The sequence below is a fragment of the Lissotriton vulgaris genome, chromosome 8 (genome assembly GCF_964263255.1).
Source record: "Lissotriton vulgaris chromosome 8, aLisVul1.2, whole genome shotgun sequence".
Classification (NCBI taxonomy): Eukaryota; Metazoa; Chordata; class Amphibia; order Caudata; family Salamandridae; genus Lissotriton; species Lissotriton vulgaris.
In genome coordinates, this window is record NC_141696.1 from 438,817,274 (window position 1) to 438,839,153 (window position 21,880).

Below are 21,880 nucleotides of genomic sequence, written 5' to 3' on the forward strand. Positions count from 1 at the left end.
ATCCCCCCATCCCGTTTACATTCCAGGTCATAACGGAAAGTGACATTTGTACCATAGTCCCGGCTATGTGTCTAGTACACAGAAAACATAGGACCTGTGACTCTGGCAGGTATTGTCTCATCTCCCTTGATTAATTTTCGTAGGGCTCTGAAAATTTTCATTTTTATTCAGTTTTGTATTTCACAAATTAACTTCTGTAAAGTCCAGGACATACATTTCTCCCACAGTCCTTTAGTCCGATAATCTCCACCAATGATAAGTGCGACGTCCAATGACGTGACCAACCAATCTCAGCGCAACTTTACACCAACTGACCAATTACAGCGTGACACACTGGCACATCAATCTCACTCCTCGCAGCAGCTCACCCTCCTTTACTACTTTCTTTGGTGTGTTTTCTTTAAGCAAATAAACAATACAATATAAGCTACAATTAAACCTCTCTGCTCCACTAAAGGAAATTCACTCTCACAAGGTAACTAAACTGTTCTATAATCATTCACTTCAAATGAAATCTCAACCAGCTGGATTTCACCCTATTTGATACAGTTATTCCCTGTGCACCTGAGATTAATTATATCAACCGTTACCACTAACACACATTAGAGAACTCTTTACCATAAGATCTTGCCAACGATGTCTCATGGCAAACACCACAAACAGCAGGCGACTTACTCAGTGTCTTCTACGCTGAGACTACCATGTAGGCAAATATCTTGGGATCCTAGGCCTTGACAGACCCGTTTACAACTTCAACTTCTTTGCATCAAGCACCACAATCATACATGGAATTTAACCATATGGACTTTAACCATTTCTCGCTCTGCTCAATAACACACAACCACTTCTCAATGCCACATAGCCATTACATAAAAAAACACAATCTTTAATCTAAAGAAATTGCCACACACAGCCATGTTAATACACACCTTTGCTGCTACTCGTCGTCAAGATTCCATCACTCCTTTTAACAAACCATGAACTCTTGAACTTTTTATACTTGGACAAGGATATTTCTATTTTGGCACCCTAAACCTTCAGGTCACTAGACCTCACTGTAGCTCTGCTACCAAAGATTTGATGCAGCGGAAATCTTTTCTCTACTTCAACTTCCGCACTGGGCCCATCAAGTGATCTTTTTGTGAATTTCTACTGAAAAGAGATTTACACTATACCCACAGAGGCATTGGTCCTCAGATGAATCCTCTTAGGTTGGAGTGAGGGGTGAGACTTCAGGATATCCAAACCACCGTAAGCCAGCCAATGAGAACCATTGATTAGTGGCTAACTCACAAGTTTGAAATGAGATTCAAATAAATTACTCTCAGTACCATACCGTAAATATAAAGTATTGTAATAGGGAGACCCAACCTCCTTAAGAAGTTCAGTTAACCAGAAATATAAGCACTAAGGGCCAGATGTAGGTAAATCTAATTTACCAACTCTTAAATACCGAATCATACCGATTCGGTATTTATGAATCGGTAAATTAGAAGGAGGGAGATGTAGGTAATATTTTATTTAGAATTACCGAATCTGTAACATTCGGTATTTACCAATTCGGTAAATATCCAATTGGTATTCCCCATTGATTCCTATGGGCTTTGGAGCCCATAGGAATCATTGGGAAATACTGAGTCGGTATTTACCGAATCGGTAAAGACCGAATCCAGCAAGGGTGCAGGGGGGGTCACTTTGACACCCTCTAGCACCCCAAGTGCAGGCTTGTGTACCATGTGGCACACATACATGCCCTAAGGGCATGTCTGTGTGTCACATGGCACAGGTGTGCATGCACAGATGTGCATGCACACCTGAATTCGGTATTTTACCACCCAATAGGATTGGGTCGTAAAATACCGACTCTTAAGGGCCTGTGGCACTCTGTAGAGTGCCACCTACATCTGGGTTTTACCGAATCGGTAAAATTACCGATTCGGTATTTCACAGAATCGGTAAATTTACCGAATCGGTAAATTTACTGATTCTGTAAAAAATGTCCCCTACATCTCAAAACCCAATTACCGGTCGGTAACGGCCGAAATCGGCCATTACCGACCGATAATTGGCGACCTACATCTGGCCCTAAGAGTTCTGTAGTGGCAACATAGAATAGAAGAAGCAAACTTGATGCTCTGAAACTAACCTATGACTCTCTCTCTTACTCATCTAGAATCAATACTAAATAGCACAGTTTAAAGCATGAACACCAGGACACAATAACAGACTCAGATGAATTTAGATAAATTGGTTATTGTATTAATGATCCAAAATCAGTGCATACAAGCATCATTTTAAATTGCTCAGTTAGAGTGCCAATAACATGTAGCATAAAACTACAGATTTAGTCAAAGGTTTTTTGTGCTTTAGAGTAGTGTAGAGAGACATGCCATTGGTATCAAGTAGTGACTTCCTAAATTGTGACCCAAAACCTCCCGGCCACAGCCATCTCACCGAGGACCCTAGGCCTGTAATCCTGCCTACCGGGCACCCAACACCCAAGAGAAGGACTCTCTGCCCTGATTATAACACTAGGTACAAAGTCAGATGAAAGTATAGAATGAAATGATACTCAGAAGCAAGATGTGGATTCTAATCACCTGATTTCAAAAAGCTTGTTGTGGGTTCCAGGGTAGCAGTTGGTGTAGCTAGCAGAAGCTACCAGTGTATTTGAAGCAGATCACCACTTGTCTTTTAGCAATTCCTAACACGCAAGTAACACAACCAAAGAAGATTGGACATCACTAACAAAAATCTATTCCTTCGGGCTAGTTGGCCATCTGAACACATTGACTTACAATATTGGGTGCAGCAGTTATCAGCACTCCAGGTCAGATAACAAGAACAGCTCTAGGCTGTGAACTGAAATGTGTGGTTAGTGTTTGCCACTACTCAGAATGTCAACATGCTAGCTTGCAGTTCCAGGAGTGACAGAGCCTCATTTTATTCTCTCTCACCATCACCTTCTGTTGGTGGCTACTGGTGACTTCAATCTAGTTCCAACCACAGTCTGTCAACCACACAGTGGCCATCAGCCCTTTACATTCTTTAGACATTACACTCTCACTGGGGTAATTGCTTTATGTGTATAACTCTATATAATGTAATTTAATCTAATGCTGGTGTCCTGTCTGTTACCAATTGTTTACATTTTGTGTTCTTCACTGGGCTCACAGTAACATGAAAATAAAGTTAAGGGGGACAGAGATTTTTAAATGTTTATGAATTCTTTTTTTGGCACATAACTGCATTTTGCAGCATTTTTATGGTATTGTGGTTTTGCAGTTTTGAGGCCAAAAATTTGAATACAGGATTACGATGCAATACTGCACCTAAAATACTCATAGCTATCATCCTGCCATCCTTTATTTCTCAAATCCAGCCCCACAGACACTGTCATGCCATTCTACTCTCCCCAACCAGAGAGGTGCGAGCACTGTCTAAACAAAAGCAGGAAAATTGTGTAGATAAATGCTTGACTGGCACAATGTAATGAAGTGGAGTATGTTCTGATCACAACCAGTCACCATTTCTAGTGTTGTATTGCTGTGCTAAAGGGCACCTGTACATCTGAGCTTTAGAAGACTCCCTATCAGGGACATTTGGAGCTTCACATTGAGTCAATATAAAATAATACATTTCTTGCAGAACGTCTTTTACTACTGGTCTTCTCTCTGTTTTGTGGATTGTTATCTCTCATGTGATGTCTTGCTATGACCTCTCCTGGATGCTAGCATGAACATTAATCTTAGCGTAGGATGCACATATGCTTCTTTGAGTTGTTTGAGGAAGTGCTGCTGTTATTTACAATTAGGCTCTTTTTGCACAATAGAATGTGCATTAATTGATTATATATGGCTTTGGTGAATGATACTTTGAACCAGCTTACTTATGGAACTATCGAGAGCTCCAAATGCTATATCTTCCCCGACAGGTTTGTGACTATATTAGATTGTTTATGTGAAACCATTAAAGAGAATTTGACACAGCTTAGGGTTTCCAGGTCATCATAAGAAACCATGTTCAATCGGAAACCTTGAGGACTCAATGCAAAGAAATTATACTTGAACTTCTAGCGAAGTTACAAACAGTTCTACAGTCAGAGGGGTAGGAACCATATTTAAGCAGCACATAGTAATCATAATACGTTCCTTAGATTGATTGGCAAATGTATCTGAAACCACAGAAGAGATAAGATGGTCGTAATTCTGTATGATTTCGCCTCTTTATTCTGTATTAATTAGTAAGACTCATTCAGTCACTCTGCCCTCTACCCCCGGCGGTACCCCCCGGACGCGGATGTTGTTGCGGCATCTCCTATTTTCTAGGCCTTCCTATTTCGCTTGCAACTGGAGGTGCTGGTCTTCCAGAGCATTAGCACGCCGCTACAGAATCTCATGGTCTTTGGCCCGCATGTTGACCGTCCGCTCCAGATCGTCTACCCTGGGTCCGATTTCTGTCACCTCCTTACGGATGTCCCAAATGCCCGATTTGAAGTCTTTCTTGAGCGAGGAGATGTCAGCTCGTATCTCATGCAAGAAGCGGTCCATGTAACCCTGGGTCACCAGGGCAGAGGGATCGCTGGTCGCCACCGTACTCGGAGACTTTGGGGGGACATGGCGCGACCTCCTGCTGTGAAGTCTTGCTTCAGAGAGACATTACTGATGTGTCTTTGGCCGCCTTAGAGCAGGGCATGGCGGGGGCATAGGGTCAGTTGTGGGGCACGATTTCTCCACCCAGCCCGCCAGTTTACAGGTCCACATCCGCTGGCTCCAACGTGGCTCCAACCAGGCTACCCAGGCAGAAAGAAGGCACTGGCGCCTCCAGCAAGGGCATGCAGCCCCAAGCCACCACACGAATGGGCAAGCCAGGCATTGTCAAAGTGAGGGCCACATCAACATCCAGGGCAGGGTCGAGTGGATGCCACCGGTGACAACCACCGCCACCCGCCCTCTTGCTGTCAAGTGCCCACCAGGAGCCACGTGCCTAGTTTAGAGACCCAGTCCAAAGCCCTTTGGGTCAGTGTTGTGTGGTTCTCAGGTGCAACAAAAGTTTATGGTGGGGGGCTTCTCCCGAAGGCCAGTGAGATCCTCTAGTCCACCAGCCCCAAGAGGTGCCCACTGCCAGCCTAATCCGAAAAATTGCACCTGCAAAGAGAGGTACCAAACCGGAGCTCTTCCAAGATGTGTCCACGCAGTGCCGGGGGGCTAGCAGATAAGGGCCTGACCGGCCTGTGGTGACTTGTGTCAGGGTCAATGCCCGCCCCCAGGTAGTGGCCCCCGCTTACCGGTTCAGTCATTTTGTCCGCAGCTCCTCAGGGGAAACAGGCCCAGCCTCGCTTTGCAGGGCCTCACCACCAGGCCGCCGATCCGGTCTCCGTGTCTCTGGAGGGCCGGAACACCCCCTCAGGCACAGGATGCTGCTGCAGGCCATCTCGCAGTGGGGCATCCACAGTCCGTCCACTCCGCTCTGCCCAGCTGCAGTTGGGTTGGGGATGTCGCCCACCAGGTTCTGATGCCCCCCAGGAGTACCCCGGCGTGGCCGCTGATGCCCTGTCACAGCAAACGGTACAGAAGAGGGTGGTGATGGACTGAGCATCTGAATCAATCAAACACACACACCCAGTCAAAAGATCTGGGTTTAATCCATCACCGTTCTTTAGCCCACTCTGCCACCCCAGTTCAGACATGGCTATATGCAAATCAGTCTGACCCTGTGCCTCATGGGAACAGTCCAGCCCGAACTGCCAAGCCATGTCTTCCCTGGACCGGAAACAAGCTTCCGAGGACCGGTTTCTGGCATTCCAGCCATCTTCAGCCCAGCTTGCTTGAATCCAGTGGCAAAGTGCGCAAGGGACTCACGTCTGAGCATACCCTGCCACACTTATGGCGGCCAAAAGCGGTACAAAAGGGGGTGGTGATGGACTGAGCATCTGAATCAATCAAACACTCACACCCAGTCAAAAGATCTGGGTTTAATCCATCACCGTTCTTTAGCCCACTCTGCCACCCCAGTTCAGACATGGCTATATGCAAATCAGTCTGACCCTGTGCCTCATGGGAACAGTCCAGCCCGAACTGCCAAGCCATGTCTTCCCTGGATCGGAAACAAGCTTCCGAGGACCGGTTGGCAGTTCGGGCTGGACTGTTCCCATGAGACACAGGGTCAGACTGATTTGCATATAGCCATGTCCGAACTGGAGTGGCAGAGTGGGCTAAAGAACGGTGATGGATTAAACCCAGATCTCTTGACTGGGTGTGAGTGTTTGATTGATTCAGATGCTCCGTCCATCACCACCCCCTTTTGTACCGCTTTTGGCCGCCATAAGTGTGACAGGGTATGCTCAGATGTGAGTCTCTTGCTCACTTTGCCACTGGATTCAAGCAAGCCGGGCTGAAGACGGCTGGAATGCTAGAAACCGGTCCTCGGAAGCTTGTTTCCGGTCCATGGAAGACATGGCCTGGCAGTTCGGGCTGGACTGTTCCCATGAGGCACAGGGTCAGACTGATTTGCATATAGCCATGTCTTAACTGGGGTGGCGGAGTGGGCTAAAGAACGGTGATGGATTAAACCCAGATCTCTTGACTGGGTGTGAGTGTTTGATTGATTTAGATGCTCCGTCCATCACCACCCCCTTTTGTACCGCTGTCACAGCAAACAGCAGTGCGGAGGGCCCAGGGAGGACCGAGAGCAAGGGAGACACGTCTCACTCCATTGCCTCCTTGGCCACGCACTACACAACTTTATTTTTTTCTAATGTAGCTCGCTTTCCTTAAAGGAAAACGGGATTGTGTTTAAAAATAAATTAATGACATTTTGAAGTAAAATGTTTTAAGAGTAATAAGTGGCCCCACTGACCACCGCCTGCTCTTAAAAAACATTTTGCCAACCATTGTCAAAGGGCAAGGGGTCCCTTGTGGACCACTTCCTATTTACAAATGGGTTACCATCATTTTTCAAATGGCAGCAAATTGCAAATTTGCAAATTTTGCTTTTGCAAATGGCCTGATTCTGTGATTGGGCAATTTGCGACTGCACAAAATGCTTCGTTCAACTCTCCCTAAGTGAAGTCAAAGTTAAATCCAGCTACATTGCCTTTCCTGGTTGCTGTAGTTACCCTTACCACAGCTGTGAACTGACTACTGAAAGTGAAATGTAGAAAGACTAGAACCCAAAGTGCCACATTGTGTAGGGAGGAGGCACGAGGCCTATGGAAAACAGTGATTTCGTTAGACTGGGACATGATGGTTGAAGCATGCAAAAACGGAGAGCCGTCTACTCACTCTAAAGCTCCGAACACTCAGTAGGACAGGAGAGGAAATGCAAGGGAACGCTATGGATAGCTTGAACCCCCTGCTTAGTGGAAGTGGTGGAGTATTTATCGCAGATGAACACAGAAATCTAAGGGAGGCGGGACAAATATTAGCACTAATCAATAACTGTATAAGGTAGTTGGAGCCCTAGGGGAGGTGTGGATCCATTTGGTTGTGGTGGGGGTTTCGTTTAAGTGGGGTTAGATTCACTATGACACTCAGGAATAATGGACCGTATGCTATGTTAAATATTATGTACAATATTACCTCCTGTATTTTCACTGCTGCAGTTTGAATAATGTTTGTGCTGTGGTCTGTAAGGGAGTCGTTGAGGCCTATGTAACTTCTCATATGAAAATAGATTGGAATATTGAAGCGCAAATTTTCAAACAAATATATACCAATGACTGCATTAATCATGTGACAAAGTGAAGGAAGTCATAATAAAAAACAGAAAAAAAACAAAGTTTGTTTTTAAAAAAAAGAGCTTAATATACTAGTCCATCAAGAGCTTAAAGGGTTTTCCTTATTGAGTGTTAGCATCACCATTCATATTAAAGTTTATCTGAGTTTCAACTCGGAGACTGGTTAAAAGATTGGAAATAGTCTACTATGTAGGGGCCTTTTTTGGTCCCAGTAGTCTGAGTGGGAGCTCTGTGAGGAGACTTAACATCATGGGCCCCTGCAAGCTGATCCCCAGTCTGAGCCAGGTCATGAGAGGGCCCTTTAGCCTACATAGGGGAAGGCTAGCCTTCCATCAAGCTGCTATTTGAACCTATATTGCATGCTTAATGTGAATGTACCCTCTGTATTGGTGGGCCCTGACAGCATTGGCTGGTACTTAGCTACTTTTCGCACTCCAGCATTAGCCGTATGTGTCTTCAATGCCATCTTTCTTGTGTACATTGTATGTTCAGGATAGTGCTGGCTTTCCTTTGTGATCATAGAGGATTTGTAAACAAAAATGTGTAACAGTAGATGAAAAGTAGCCTAGTGGTCTTATGTCGTTTTACAAAGTTATTTCCCAGAAGAAGTATTTCCCATGGAGGAATGCTTTCTCTAGAGATTATATAATTACTTTGTATTTAGTTGAATACGCAATTGTAGGGCGTACCTGTCTATGCTTTTGCTTTTGAGAAAGAATAGCTCAACGTTTAGAGAATTTGAAAGCTTTTGCAAAGAAGCATTCGGAAAATAATTTTTTTCGTGGTAAGTTTTTCAAAGTAAATTTGAATTAAAAAAAATATTTCAAATGTTACCAGGGGTAATAGAGTTGCGAAGTAGCCCATTAATCCTCCGTCTCATCTTAATGAACAAAGTAAGTTGAGGGCAATAACAGTAGGTTCGAGGCATATGGGCTGCAGATGGTACATTATGAATAGATCGCCATCTGGTGTTGGGCTCGGATGATTGCACTTTGTTTTTCTCTTGGAGAGTCTTTTGTATCTTGGTGACTCCTCCCTTAGTTGGTAGTGCGCATGGGCATCGGCTCCATCCTTAGATTGTTTTTTTCCGCCATTAGCTTCACAAATACAATTCGAGTAGCTCTCAAAACATTAAGACATCAAAGACCAACCTAGCAATATGTATTTGACTTATAATGACTGGTAGAGCCTTCCAATTTTTTGGAAGCACGAAGACAAGAAGGGATTGTGAGAAGTTGGCCTGATATATGATGTTTCCAATTCTGGAACCACCTTGTATCAGTCCAAACAACCCTTATGATGATTGGTTGTAAGTCAACCTTATAGACCAGTTATCCTAGTGGTAACGTGGACAAAGCAGTCTTGGGCTAAACTCTGATAGGCATGTGAAGCCAGCTGTATTACCATACACAACCCCCTTGAATACCAAATGAAAGGACACCACACAGATATATATTGAAAATATATATATATTTATTAACTACAAATATCCCCTGAACTCTTTATGAGCACAGAAGCACAAGCGTTAAACAAAACACAGTTTAAAATACACAAACGTTGCACAATATGGATGAGCCCTAGGGGCCACCTAAACCATATACTAAGAAAGTGGTATAAGAGATACCAATCTGAAAGGAAACAGGCCTAGGGCCTTGGGAATCGCTGGAGCTGTTCGGGACTAGCAGTGACTAAGTCGGGAAAGGCCCGCGGGACTCGGGTGCAGTGTTTAAAGTGCACGCACTCACCAATACAAAGTCTATGGTGCGTAAAAGTTAGAAAGTTAGTTAGTTCGGAACCTTCCGAGTGACCTAGAAAGCTGAAACTTGAGACACAGGCCCTAGAGGTGTGTACCAGTGTAGGAACACCGGCGTTGCTGATTTACCTCACCCACAGGAAGCGGGTGCACAGGGTCGAAGTAGTGTCGGGTTTCGTCACGCAGGTCGATGGTGCTTGGAGCTGAAGATGCTGCAGGCGGCTCGATGTGAAGAGTTCCGGTGGATCCAGGGGGGATCTGAAGATGTGAAGTCCTGAAAGCAGAGGGGACAATGTTCAAAGTCACTAGCCAGTGATTACCGTGGAACCAGATTGGAACCAGGCGATGTCGGGTGCAAACAGGCATTGAGGTGTAGCTTCTCTCTGCAGCCACGTGGACACCGGGGGTCGAAGAAGTCCAGGAGTCGGTCACGAGCTGTCCCACGCAGGCTTCTCGCTGTTGGTGGTGTCGGCAACTTGATCGGAGCAAACAGGCCTTGGCTAATGCAAGCCACGCAGGAGTTGAAAAAGGCTTATCACTCGGACCAGCAAGGTCAGAGCGGGTGCTCCTTTTTACAGGAGCGAGGGCAAGTCTGGAGCAACCAGACCCACAGTGTAGTTCGTCGGTTTCGTCGCCAAGATGGCCGCTGACCACGTGGCTAGTGGCCGGGATGGCGCGTCGAGTAGCACAATGCAAAAGGGCCCCACGCAGATCGTGGAGATGCTGGGGGCTGATCTTCGGTGCAAGGGCTGCTCAGTGTTGGGGGTTCTCAGTCCCCAAGATGTCCGGTCCCACGTCTCTCGGTGCCTCCACGGGTCGCTTCTTTGCAGGGACTGTGGATCGGGCTGTGAGAAGTCTGGGAGTCTGGGTCTTGTCAGGCTCTGGGCTCGGGCTCCGGCGGGAGGCGGCGGCAAAGCAGACGTCGATTCGCTGGTTGGTACCTGCTTTCACAGGGTGGCCACTCCTAGGCCACAAGGGAGATTTTCTTCAGTCTTCTGTGCAGCAGAATGTCGAAGTCCAGTCGTCTTCTTCGTGTAAAGTTGATTTCAGGATGATCTGCTGTGCAATGGGACTGCTCCCACTCATATTCCCAATCTGAGGGGTGGATCACCTACTAGGTCCCTCCTCTGGGTGGAACCAGGAAGGGGGGCGGTTACACCCCCTTTCCTTTGTCCAGCTCCTCGCCAGGCCTGGGTCTGGAAAGTCCCAGGACCGGTTTGGACTGGCTTATGCACGGAGACACCTTGTGTGCCCCGGGCATGTCTCAATCTATTCAGCCCTGTCCTACCCAATACACAAAACCCTGTCTGGGGTGGTGCTCGCACCTCCCAAGGCAGGAAACCCTTTGTCCAAGCCTCCCTCGCTGGAAGGACTCCCAGCAGCAGGAGGTCAGACTTGTGTCTGTGGTGGCAGCATCCATTTTGTGATGCTGAGGCTCTGGTTAACTTTAACCGGGGTTAAGGCTACACACATTTCGTGTCCCTCTAGAAGGGTGGAATGCTATCCCCGTCGACAGAACTGTCGAGGGGATAGTATTCCAAATCGTATGGCACCTTACTCAACATGTTTTGATAAAGCCAAACCAAAGTTAGCATATAACCCCGAGGATTATAATGCACTTAAGAGTATATGGTATGGCAATATCCTGGAACAGCTAAGGGAGTGGTTCCCGACAGCTGCAGACAGGCTCAGCTCATGCTAGAGCACCATCTCACATATTTCCAAGCACTCTGCCTCCAGGATTGAAGAGGCCTTCCATAGGAGTGGCTGATAGGAACATATATGTCCAGTTTAGGGTTAGATATAGGGATACTATATCTAAGTAAGAGGTGATTACACCAACTTATCCCAGCTGAGTGATCAGCCAGTTGTGTCAAATATGGAGGCCAGGCCAGGGGTGGCACAATACATGCTGCAGCCCCTCGTAAGCCTTGGAAACACCTATGCCCTGGGTACCTAAGGTACACTGTTACAGGGGCCAATAAGGTGAACCAGTTCCAATTCGTAATGCACCTAAGGTACATGGAGTCCATTTTAAGGAGAGAGCAATTAGCCTGGGGCCCTGAATAGCAGGATCCCAGGCCAACTATGTCAAAAACCAGCTAAACACCAGGCACAAAGTTTGGGGGTAACCATAGTCAGACATCCACCTTCCTACAGGGATGGGCTCAGTGCTGAGAGAAAGATGTGAGATGGTTATCTGCTTTGTGGCTACAAGTGGTGGATGTCAAAGCACCCAACTCCAGAGGGATTTGTGGCATGCACTTGAGAGTCAAGGATGATATCATGGGAAGGCCATCAGTCACACAGTATCTTTGAGACCTTTTGCAGGGCTTCAGGTAATAACCAATAGGCATGTTGGAAGGCAGGAAAAACATAAACAGCAGAGTTGTGTATTCCCTTGAACCTCTCCCAGAGATCATTGTTCAGATAAAACAGTTAAAACTGCAGTTCATGGAGGTCTTCAGGTTCTGTGGTGCCTTTGTGTCTGGTCCTTAGTGAGTATGGCACAGTTATTCCCAGCATGTATAGCCAGTACCCCATTGATGGAGTTGAGTTTCACAATGAGGAGATTGAGTTCTGGTCTATGATGGCAGTGCCGTTAACTATCCATTTAAATCAAATATCTCTTGACACCCTCAGTCCTGGTTCCCAGGAACTAGGTTGTGAGTGGGGATGGGTGAGCAAGGGGGACCATGATCTCTGCCATGGTTCACCTCCTGGTGTACAAATAATCTGTAGATTTGGTAGGCACTGCCCCTGGGAAGCTGCCATTACATTGTGCACAAGTCTTGAGAACTGGATGTTTATAGATGCGTGAGGCTTGACCATTCTTGTCCTCCTCCCTCCACAATCAACCGTCTATCTTTACTCCACCCAGGGCAAGGATTGGTCCATAATTATGTTTTATTGCACCATGGCAGGTTAGTATAGCCCTTTCAGAAACATCCCCACATCCAACGACAACTTCAGACTTAGAGCTTAGAGGCCATACCAGAGTCTACTTCTCACTACAGCGGCAAGTGTTCTTTTTGACATCCTGGTGCCAATGCTAGCTTGTGTGATTTCGACCCCCGCTCTACAGAACAGGTGGTGAAAATGCTAACCATTGCAAAAACAGCCTCCCCCCACCATTCATGTCCCCCCCCCCCCCGAATTGTGACCAGTTTAGCCTATCATCTGGCGCTTTTTATAAAGATGTTGTTTAACCTTTCCCTAGGTTCTGCGAAAGTGCTAACCGAAATGTGCGCAAGATTCTCCGCTCCTTAGAAAGCCCTCTCTGTAAATGTAAATGTAAATGTATAGGCATTTATATAGCGCACTACTTACCCGTAGGGTCCCAAGGCGCTTCGACCGCTGCGAAACCCTTCCTGGCTTCCCTGAGAGATGGTCCCTTAATGGGTATCTCCAGGGTGAGACCAGGCATCCCCGGCGGTCTGGTGGGGCCGTTAGTGAAGATGAGGCAAGCTAATGCTCAGAGTTGCCGAGTGTGATCGCTGATCAGAGTGGGCACCGAGGCGAGAGAATTATCGAGTCCGCTGACCCTGGTCCAGAAACCTGCCGCGCCGGGAATCGAACCCTGGTCCCGGGCCGTCCTCTGCTCTCGGGTCTGCCGCCTCTAACCAGTGAGCCACACTACTTCACTTCTCTAATCCTGAAGTATTCTCAAACTATAGACTAATCTCTTTGCTACTCTTGCTCACTAAAGTTCTGGAAATCCTCATTAACAAATAACTAATTTCCTTTCTAGAAGACCACAAGATTTTAGACTCTTCTCAATTCGGTTTTAAATCGTTACATAGCACGGAGATGGCTCTACTGGCAGTCACGGACAATATCCGCATCTCTTTAGATGCAGGTACTCCAGTCATGCCAGTACTATTAAACCATTCTGCGGCTTTTGACATGATATCCAACTCCATTCTTTTTGCTGTGCTGTACCAACTCCATTCCAATCCTCAGATTACATGAAGCATGCATCCACAGCAAAGTGGTACACTGGCTTGGAAACTTTCTTGACAATCGCGCTCAAAACAATTGTCTTGGCCCTTTTAAATCCAAAATGATGCGCATCAACACAGAGGTCCCTCAGGGCCCTTGTCTGATTCCACCCCTTTTTAATGTCTATGTGGCACCTCTGGCTCAGTCTGTGGGAGCTTACAGTCTGGAGATCATGTCCTATGCTGATGACACTTGACTCCTCGTTTCCTTTGGTCCTCACCCTGACAGAGTGAAAGCGCAATTTGCATATTCCATGTCAGAGATTGTTAACTGGGTGGCTAATAACTGCCTCCAACTCAACATTGCAAAATAAAAGAACTTACTATTTGGCAAAGCGCAAGAGTGATGGTCGGTAGACAGGTGCCCCCCGACCTTGGCCCTGCTCCCTCCAATAAGCAAGTGGTGAAAAATCTGGGAGTAAAGAATGATCACACGTTGTCCATGGGAAGCCAAGTCAGCTGTGTTTTGCCACAATGAGACTATTAAAAAGAGTGTTTCCCTGGCTTCCTTCCACCACAAGGAAAAACCTTGCCCAGGCTTTCATAGTCAGTCGTCTGGACTATGGAAATGCCTTACTGATATCTGCAAACGACACCTTGCTGGTCAAACTGCAAGTTGTGCAGAACACAGCCGCATGGTTAATCTTCCACCTTCCTGCAAGGCCTCCCTCTGCCACATACTGAAGAAACTGCATTGACTGCCCATCAGAAATCACATAGACTTTAAGCTGGGCTGTCTGATGCACAAGGCAATCTATAAATCCACACCTGTCCTTTATTCAAGGCTAAGACATTACCAGCCTCCTAGACAGTAAGGTCCTCCAATAAAGCTCTTCTGCAGACCCCCGTATCCGCACGGCCAGATTCTGTGACAGGTAATTTTCATATTGTATCATTGGAACATATTGCCAGTTCACATCCATACCTGCTCTGATTTCTGGAATTTTAAGAAGATGTTAAAAACATTGATGTTCTGAACGCACTCGCCCTTGCCTGCAACGCAAGCGCCGAGATACTTCTTCAGGAGTGAGTCGTGCACCATATAAACAGCAATAAATAAATGAATAAACAAAATAAGCAACTTTTATGCGAAGCATACATTGTGGAAATGTTTTAGTACCCTTCCATAAAAGAGAGAAACCCATGCACGTTGTTATATATTAGAATCTGTTGTAGAATCCAATGCTCTCTCTGGACTCCTTGCCTTTTAATTGACGTGTACCAGCTTGTTTATTAAAGCAGCATTTTAATCCGCCATGTTTATCATTTGTAAAAAGAAAAGCTAAGGAACTTGTCAACATCAGGGATCAAGAGCTTGCCAGGATGTGCCGCCAACTGGATGACACCAATGAAGAACTTTCTCGCACAGGCAGAGACAGAGAGTCTGCAACTCAAGAGAATTGCCGATTACAAGACCAACTCTCTAGGACAAAACAAGAAAACCAGGTATGTGTTGCTTTCCTTGTTACCAGTACAGCAAAAAGTTGTAATCTGCGTATTTCAGGTACCTTTTTGTGCAATAAATGCCTGTACCCACAGAGATAGTGGCAGTCTGCATTTTACATTAATAAATACTGTATTCTTTCTAACTTTTAAGAGGTATATGTTTTTTTAGACACTGAACCACAGACTGAAAGATTCCCAGAAGGAACTTGAGGATGTTAAGCTCAAGGTGCAAGATACTATCACAGATGTTTCCAGACTTGAGAGTATAATACATTCTAAAGTAGGTTTTTGCAATTTTCTTATTGTTGTTTTAAATGTGTACGTTATATTTTAGGCCATAACGTGACATCATCATTTCAAAGTTGATGTAAAGAATGTATTTTATTAAATGCCTGTAATTGAATGCAATTGGGGTGGAATTTAATTCATATTCACAGGTTCAATACACCTATCACTTATGTTACATTTCACAGCATAGTTATGGTGGCACAGAATAAAAAGCTTGTTTTTGGTGCTGGCAAATACGTTTGGCTTGTTATCCAGTAGCAACAAAGAAATCCCAAATGCCCTTCTCTACAACATTTGGAATATTGTTAGCACACTACTGATCCACAAAACAAGACAATTGGATGGTAACAAACCACAAATCCAGTAGTACCCTCAACTGTCTGCAGCTTTCGATATCCACCTATCTCTTCTTTGCTCAGACCTAGATAATTAAAAGGGAGAATACGTTTTTAAATATAGATGGTAAGTAGGTGTCATTTGTGCCAGGCCTCTATCTCACTACTTGTATACCAGAAAGTTGATGGAATAATTTAGATGCAGTCTGAGAAGGCCAGCATTCCTCTCACACCAAGAAGTGTGCTTTTGACATCAATACATATGTCTTTTGGTTGGTCATTAATGGCGTCACTCTCCATAGAAATTGATAACTTTCAAGGGAACAGCTTTGTTAGTGCCAGTCACATCATAAGGAAGACCATTGAGCACCTAGGACAAGTAGGTAAAGGCTGTCATCGCTAGGCGTGGCAGTAGTAAGTAGTGTTATTAGTGCTAATAACTGCATTAAAAGAAGACATGTTTGCGAAGGTATGAGTGATGAAGGGCTAGGGCACATGAAGATGAAAAAACATTGTCTGTGGACCGTTGTACTGAATAAAATGTCATACAGTATTTCCTGTTTTATTTTAAAAAGTAGATTTAAGGGGTCTCCTAATGTTAATGCAACTGGTAGATGAAAATTGTAAAGATTTAATACAGTCAGCGAGTTTGGTGGGAGGGTAATTTGGTTGTTGCTAAATAACTAAGGGCCAGATGTACATTCTGAAGGATAGCGTTTTTCAAATTACGTTTTTTTCGGAATCACTATTTGATAATCGCTGTTCAAAATGTATGCAAGTTTCATTTTTTTTTAGCAATACCTATGGGGTGGCAAATCAACCTACCTCATTAATATTACTGAGGTAGGCCACCGTTTATGACCCATGAGGAATGACAGCCATCATAGGGATGGTGATCTTCTGAGGTCAGCAGACCACCATGGCTGTGATTAATTTTTAAATAAAGAAATCATTTATTTTTTTAATGCAACACAAATACAAAGGAAAATGGGATGCGTTTAAAAAAAAAATGTAACTTTCATTTTTTGAACATTCTCAAAGCAGAAGATACTCCTGGGGGCCCCTTCCTGTTTGTGAACAGGTTATCACCACTTTTGAATGGGCGGTAAAGTATTCATGATTTGCAACCAGAATTTGGTCGCAAACATTAGTACATACTTCTGGGAATCGGTATTTGAAAGGGATGCCCTAAACACGTCCCTTCCAAATATTGACTAACTAATGCAAATTGCGATTCAGTAACAAGTTACTGCCTCGAATTTTGCCTTTTGTACATTTAAGTACTCTTCTTTGTGTTCACAAACTGCCTGATTATGTGAATCTGGCCGTTTGCGACCTAAAAAAATCTTTGTACAACTCACCCATAATTCTTTGTGAACCTATTTCCAAGGAGCAGAGTAATACCTTATTGAGAATGTTCTTTTTGCATTAGGAACCTATCAATCCCAAGGTGCTGTATTTATTTTATTTATTTGAGTATTTTTTTAGAGTGCTACTTCCCCATACCCTATTTGAGCACTTTACAAAGAAATACATATTGTACTATATAGCATTTATACATTTATATAGCTCCTACTACTTTGCTGAGACGTTTAAGTGCTGTACATCAAGTTGCACGCTACTCCAGAACCCAGGGTTAGTGGTCACTCAAGTTGGTATTGTTGGATACTGGGAATAAACAGCAAAAATGTGATGGGAGGCTGCTTGCAAACTGCCTAACCACTGCCAATCACTCAGGGTAGCATCCAAGCCAAGTCGTCGACAACGCAGCAGAAGACTCCTTCGACGAAGGCTTCTAAATCTAAGGTGGCGAAAGTTATACAGTCGACGGTACAGTTGGCGTCGATGGGATCGTCGATGACAGTGACAGCGACGTCGACGAGGATGTCGACGGGGGTATCGACGACGATGAGGATTTCGTCAACGATGGTGATGACGACGGTATCGTCAACGAGAGCTTCGATGACCATGACGACCGCGGCGGAAGCGACGACGGTCTCGTCTACAGCTGTGTTGACGATGCCCATCTCGTCGTCGACAGTTCACCCGTCGACGGAGGCACTTCCGTCGATGACCTCGTCGACGAGTTTTCCTCTAACTACTCCATCGCCCATGGTACAGTCGACGATGCAGACGTCGATGGAGAAAATTACTATTTCCTTGAAAAGGATAACACCGGACATGACGTCTCCAAGGAGGGTTACCCCCTTGCCTCCCGCTTTATTACTGGAAGAAGAAGAAGAAGATTCTGATGAGGATGATCAGGACTTTTTTGGGTATGCTCACAGTTCCTTTCAACTGTTGGTAAAATGCCAGGAAACTGACTCTGAGGGCGAGTTTCTTCATGAATGTTCTTACCAACACTTATCAACGTCAGGAGACCGCAGGCCAGGAGATGGTGTCTGTTCCTTCCTCACTCTTGGCGGATCTCCATAGCATGCTGCAGGATTATAAAACCAGGTTTTCTCAGGCTCCAACTCAGGTTGCCTCTGTCCCAGCAGTTCAGACCACACCTGCCCCTACGACTCCGATGATGGTTTCTCCGGAGTTGCCGATCCAAGTGTTCTCTCAGCCACAAACACCTGCTCCTAATATACCTCCAGTACTACCGGACGTTCAGGATGATTCCTCGGATGAGGATCAGGATGTTGATAACAGGCCTAATCAGGGCTTAGAATGGGATGAGTATGTGATCCTGGATCCAGCGTCACCTAGTCCGGACCCACTGGATTCTCCCCCAGCAGATATTGGGCGTTTTCATAAGCTGTTGGAGAGAGCATCTAGTAGATTCAAGCTGCCTATGCCTTCTGTACAGACAGAGTGTTTCCTCTATGAATTTAAAGAGCCCTATAGGAAGGTGACCCGATCTATACCAATTGTGGATGTCTGAAGAGGGTCTAAAGGCAATGAAAAACTCAGCTATGGTAATTCCAGTCTTACCACCCCTGGAAAAGAAATATAAGGCCCCTGAAGATGGTCCGGCGTCCTTGACTGGGCAGCCAAAACCGGACTCTGTGATATCGCAGGCGGCACAGAGGAAGTCCTGCAACCCTTCTGCACCCCTTACAACTCCTCCTGATAAGGAGGGCAGGTGACTTGATAACACAGGTAAGAGGTTCTCTTCTATGGCAAGTCTTCTGGTGCGAGCGGCAAATGATTTGGCGATACTGGGCAGGTATGATCGACAATAATGGTGTGACCTATCACCTTTTGGAACAACTTCCCCAGGAGTCAAGAGGAGAGGCCAAGAAGATACTACAAGAAGGGGAAGCAACATCGGCAGAGGTGATAGATTGTGCCATGGACATTGCCACTACGGCTTTTCGTTCATTGGCTGGTGCAGCGGTTCTTCGTTGCCAAGGATGGCTCAGAGTGCCGTGGTTCAGACCTGAGGTCCAGAACAAGATCTTGGACCTCCCTTTTGATGGTGAGTCATTATTCGGTAAACACATTGATGATGCCCTCCAAGAAATAAAGAAGGACACAGAGATGGCTAGGTCCCTCGGTACACTTCAGTATCGGAAAGTTCCATTCAGGGGTGCCAGAGGAAGGAGAACTACCTCATACAGAGGCTCTTCATACGGATCAACGTCACAATCGTATCAGCAACCTACCACCAAAAGCAAGGTCAAGCCTCGTCTTTCTCTAGGTCGAATGCTAGAGGGAAGCAGAACCGCCAGGGACGTGATACGTCCAAGAGGCAATAGCGGCGTTCCGGCTTTGCCTACTGTACCCACCTCCACAACAACATCTGTAGGAGGCAGGGTATCGCAATACCTCCACAACTGGACACGGATAACATCAGACCGTTGGGTGCTCAACATCATTCGAAAGGGCCATACTTTCGAGTTTACACAGATGCCCCCTGCTGCCATTCCTTCAAAACATCTGTGTCTCTCGCAGCTTGAAGTTCATCAGATGCTCCTCAAGGGAGCGGTGGAGCTGTTCCCCTCAACTCAGAGCGGAGAAGGATTCTATTCCAGGTTCTTCCTGGTAAAAAAGACACTGGAGAAATGGCGCCCTATTTTAGATCTCAGGGAGCTAAACACCTATCTCATTTCCCAATCCTTTCGGATGGTTTCACTCCAGGATATCTTACGTCTCCTGAATCCAGGAGATTTCATGGCCACTCTCGATCTCGAAGATGCGTATTTTCACATACCCATTCACCCAACGCACAGGAGGTTTCTTCGATTTACATAAGCCAAGAGCCACTTTCAATTAAGGGTTTTACCCTTCGGACTTCGCTCTGCCCCAAGGATCTTTACCAAGGTGCTGGCACCTGTGGCAGCTTTCCTACGGAAACATCATTTTCAGGTCTTCCCATACCTGGACGACTGGTTGCTGAAGGCCCCGTCCAGGGAGGCTGCGAGAGAAGCAGTCAACGCATGTACAAACCTATTCCAGAATTTGGGTCTTACTCTCAACTGAGAGAAGTCATCTCTATTCCCGTCCAGGATGGCGCGTTTCCTGGGAGCTATCTTGGACACAACTCTCAACAAAGCCTTTCCATCCCTAGAAAGGCAGGAAAAACTGAAATCCATGGCGCGGTTATTGAGAAAAAGAAAGTGTCTTTCAGTACGCCGTTACAAATCCCTTCTGGGAGTGATCTCTTCATGCGTTCCTCTGATTCGTCACTGCAGATTGCTTATGCGATCTCTTCAGGAACAGCTAGACAAACAATGGAGGCAAGTTCATGGCTCATTTGACGACAAGGTGATGATTACTGTGGCAATGAAGAGAGCAGCCTTGTGGTGGATGAAGCAAGAAAATCTTTCCAGAGGTCTATCCTTCGTAAGCAATCCGGCTCATCAAGTGGTAACAACGGATGCTTCACTGGAGGGGTGGGGTGCGGTGCTTAAGGATCTTCATGTCAGCGGGCATTGGTTGCCCCAGCACCGTCATTTTCACATCAACCTCCTGGAACTCAGGGCAATCAGGCTGGCACTGCAGGCGTTTTTTGTCCCATGACTGCAGGGGTCAGCGGTTCTCGTCCGCACGGACCTCACTACGGCCATGCACTACATAAACAAGGAAGAGGGTACCAAATCTCTGCCGTTATCTGAAGAGGCCCAGAAGATTTGGGAGTGGGCTATTCTACACGGCATATCGCTGCAGGCAGAACATCTACCAGGAGTACTAAACGAAAAGGCGGACAGACTCAGCAGGCTGTCCTCAGTCAGCCACGAATGGGAACCGAATCAGACGATACTGGACAACATTTATCATCAGTGGGGCAAACCCTCAATAGATCTCTTTGTCACCCCGATCAACAAAAAATGCCAATTTTACGCAAGAAGGCTTCACCATCGAGGATCATTAGGGAATGCGCTTTCGATAGCTTGGTCAAGAGCATTTTTGTACGCCTTTCCCCCCATTCCGGTGATTCTGAGGCTGCTCAGAAAGATCAAGGCGGAACCATGCAAGATGATCTTAATAGCTCCTGCTTGGCCGCAGCAGTTCTGGTTCGCAGAGCTACACCTTCTTACTCTGGTTACTCCACTTCCTTTACGGGCGATTCCGGATCTTCTCACGATGTCCCATGGGCAGATTTGGCATACGGATCCACGTTCTTTACACCTGACAGCATGGCTCCTGAGCAGCGAGAATTCATAAATCTTCCCATCTCAAATGAGATAAGAGAAGTTCTGTCTCAAGCTAGAGCCCCTTCCACTAACAAGACTTACCGTTTGAAATGGAAAAGATTTTGCATTTGGTGCCAGAAGTAGAGTGTGGTCCCTTTCTCTTCTCAGCCTCATTAACTTCTACCTTATCTCTTGTCCTTGGCTAAGGCAGGATTGGCTCATTCATCCATAAAAGTTCACTTGGTAGCAATCTCTCGCTACAGATTCACTTCATCTGGACCTTCTCTCTGGTCATCCAGGATTATTAAGCAGTTTCTCAAGAGCTTATTTCGACTCTTTCCCCCGGTGAGGCCTCCGTCTCCCACATGGCATTTGAATTTGGTTCTCGCACAGCTCATGAAAAATCCCTTTGAACCGATTCATCGGGCAGACATGAAATTTCTTTCTTGAAAATTGTCTCTTCTTCTTGCTCTAACATCGGCAATACGCATTGGGGAATTGCAGGCTCTCACAATACAGGAACCTTTTCTCCAGTTCAAGAGAAATATTGTGATTTTAAGAACTAATCCGAGGTTCATACCAAAGTGCCTTCAGACTTTCATCTCAATGAACCTGTGATTCTCAAGTCTTTCTTTCCTCACCCTTCCACACCAGCTGAGAGGTCACTCCATTCTCTGGATGTGCAGCGGTGCTTGAAATTTTATTAAGATTGCACCAAAGGGTTTCGTAAATCT

The 21,880-nt window shown here is 45.8% G+C and overlaps 1 protein-coding gene across 3 annotated transcripts in view; it reads left to right on the forward strand.

The window, feature by feature from the left end:
- TSGA10 (testis specific 10) overlaps positions 1-21,880 on the forward strand; it is a 454,368-nt gene that overhangs the window by 316,434 nt on the left and 116,054 nt on the right. For all 3 annotated transcript variants that reach the window (XM_086933298.1, XM_086933297.1, XM_086933299.1), the window contains exons 13-14: positions 14,770-14,938; positions 15,108-15,218. In XM_086933298.1, coding sequence (XP_086789424.1) covers positions 14,770-14,938; positions 15,108-15,218 — 280 coding nt within the window. The remainder of the gene's footprint in view (positions 1-14,769; positions 14,939-15,107; positions 15,219-21,880) is intronic.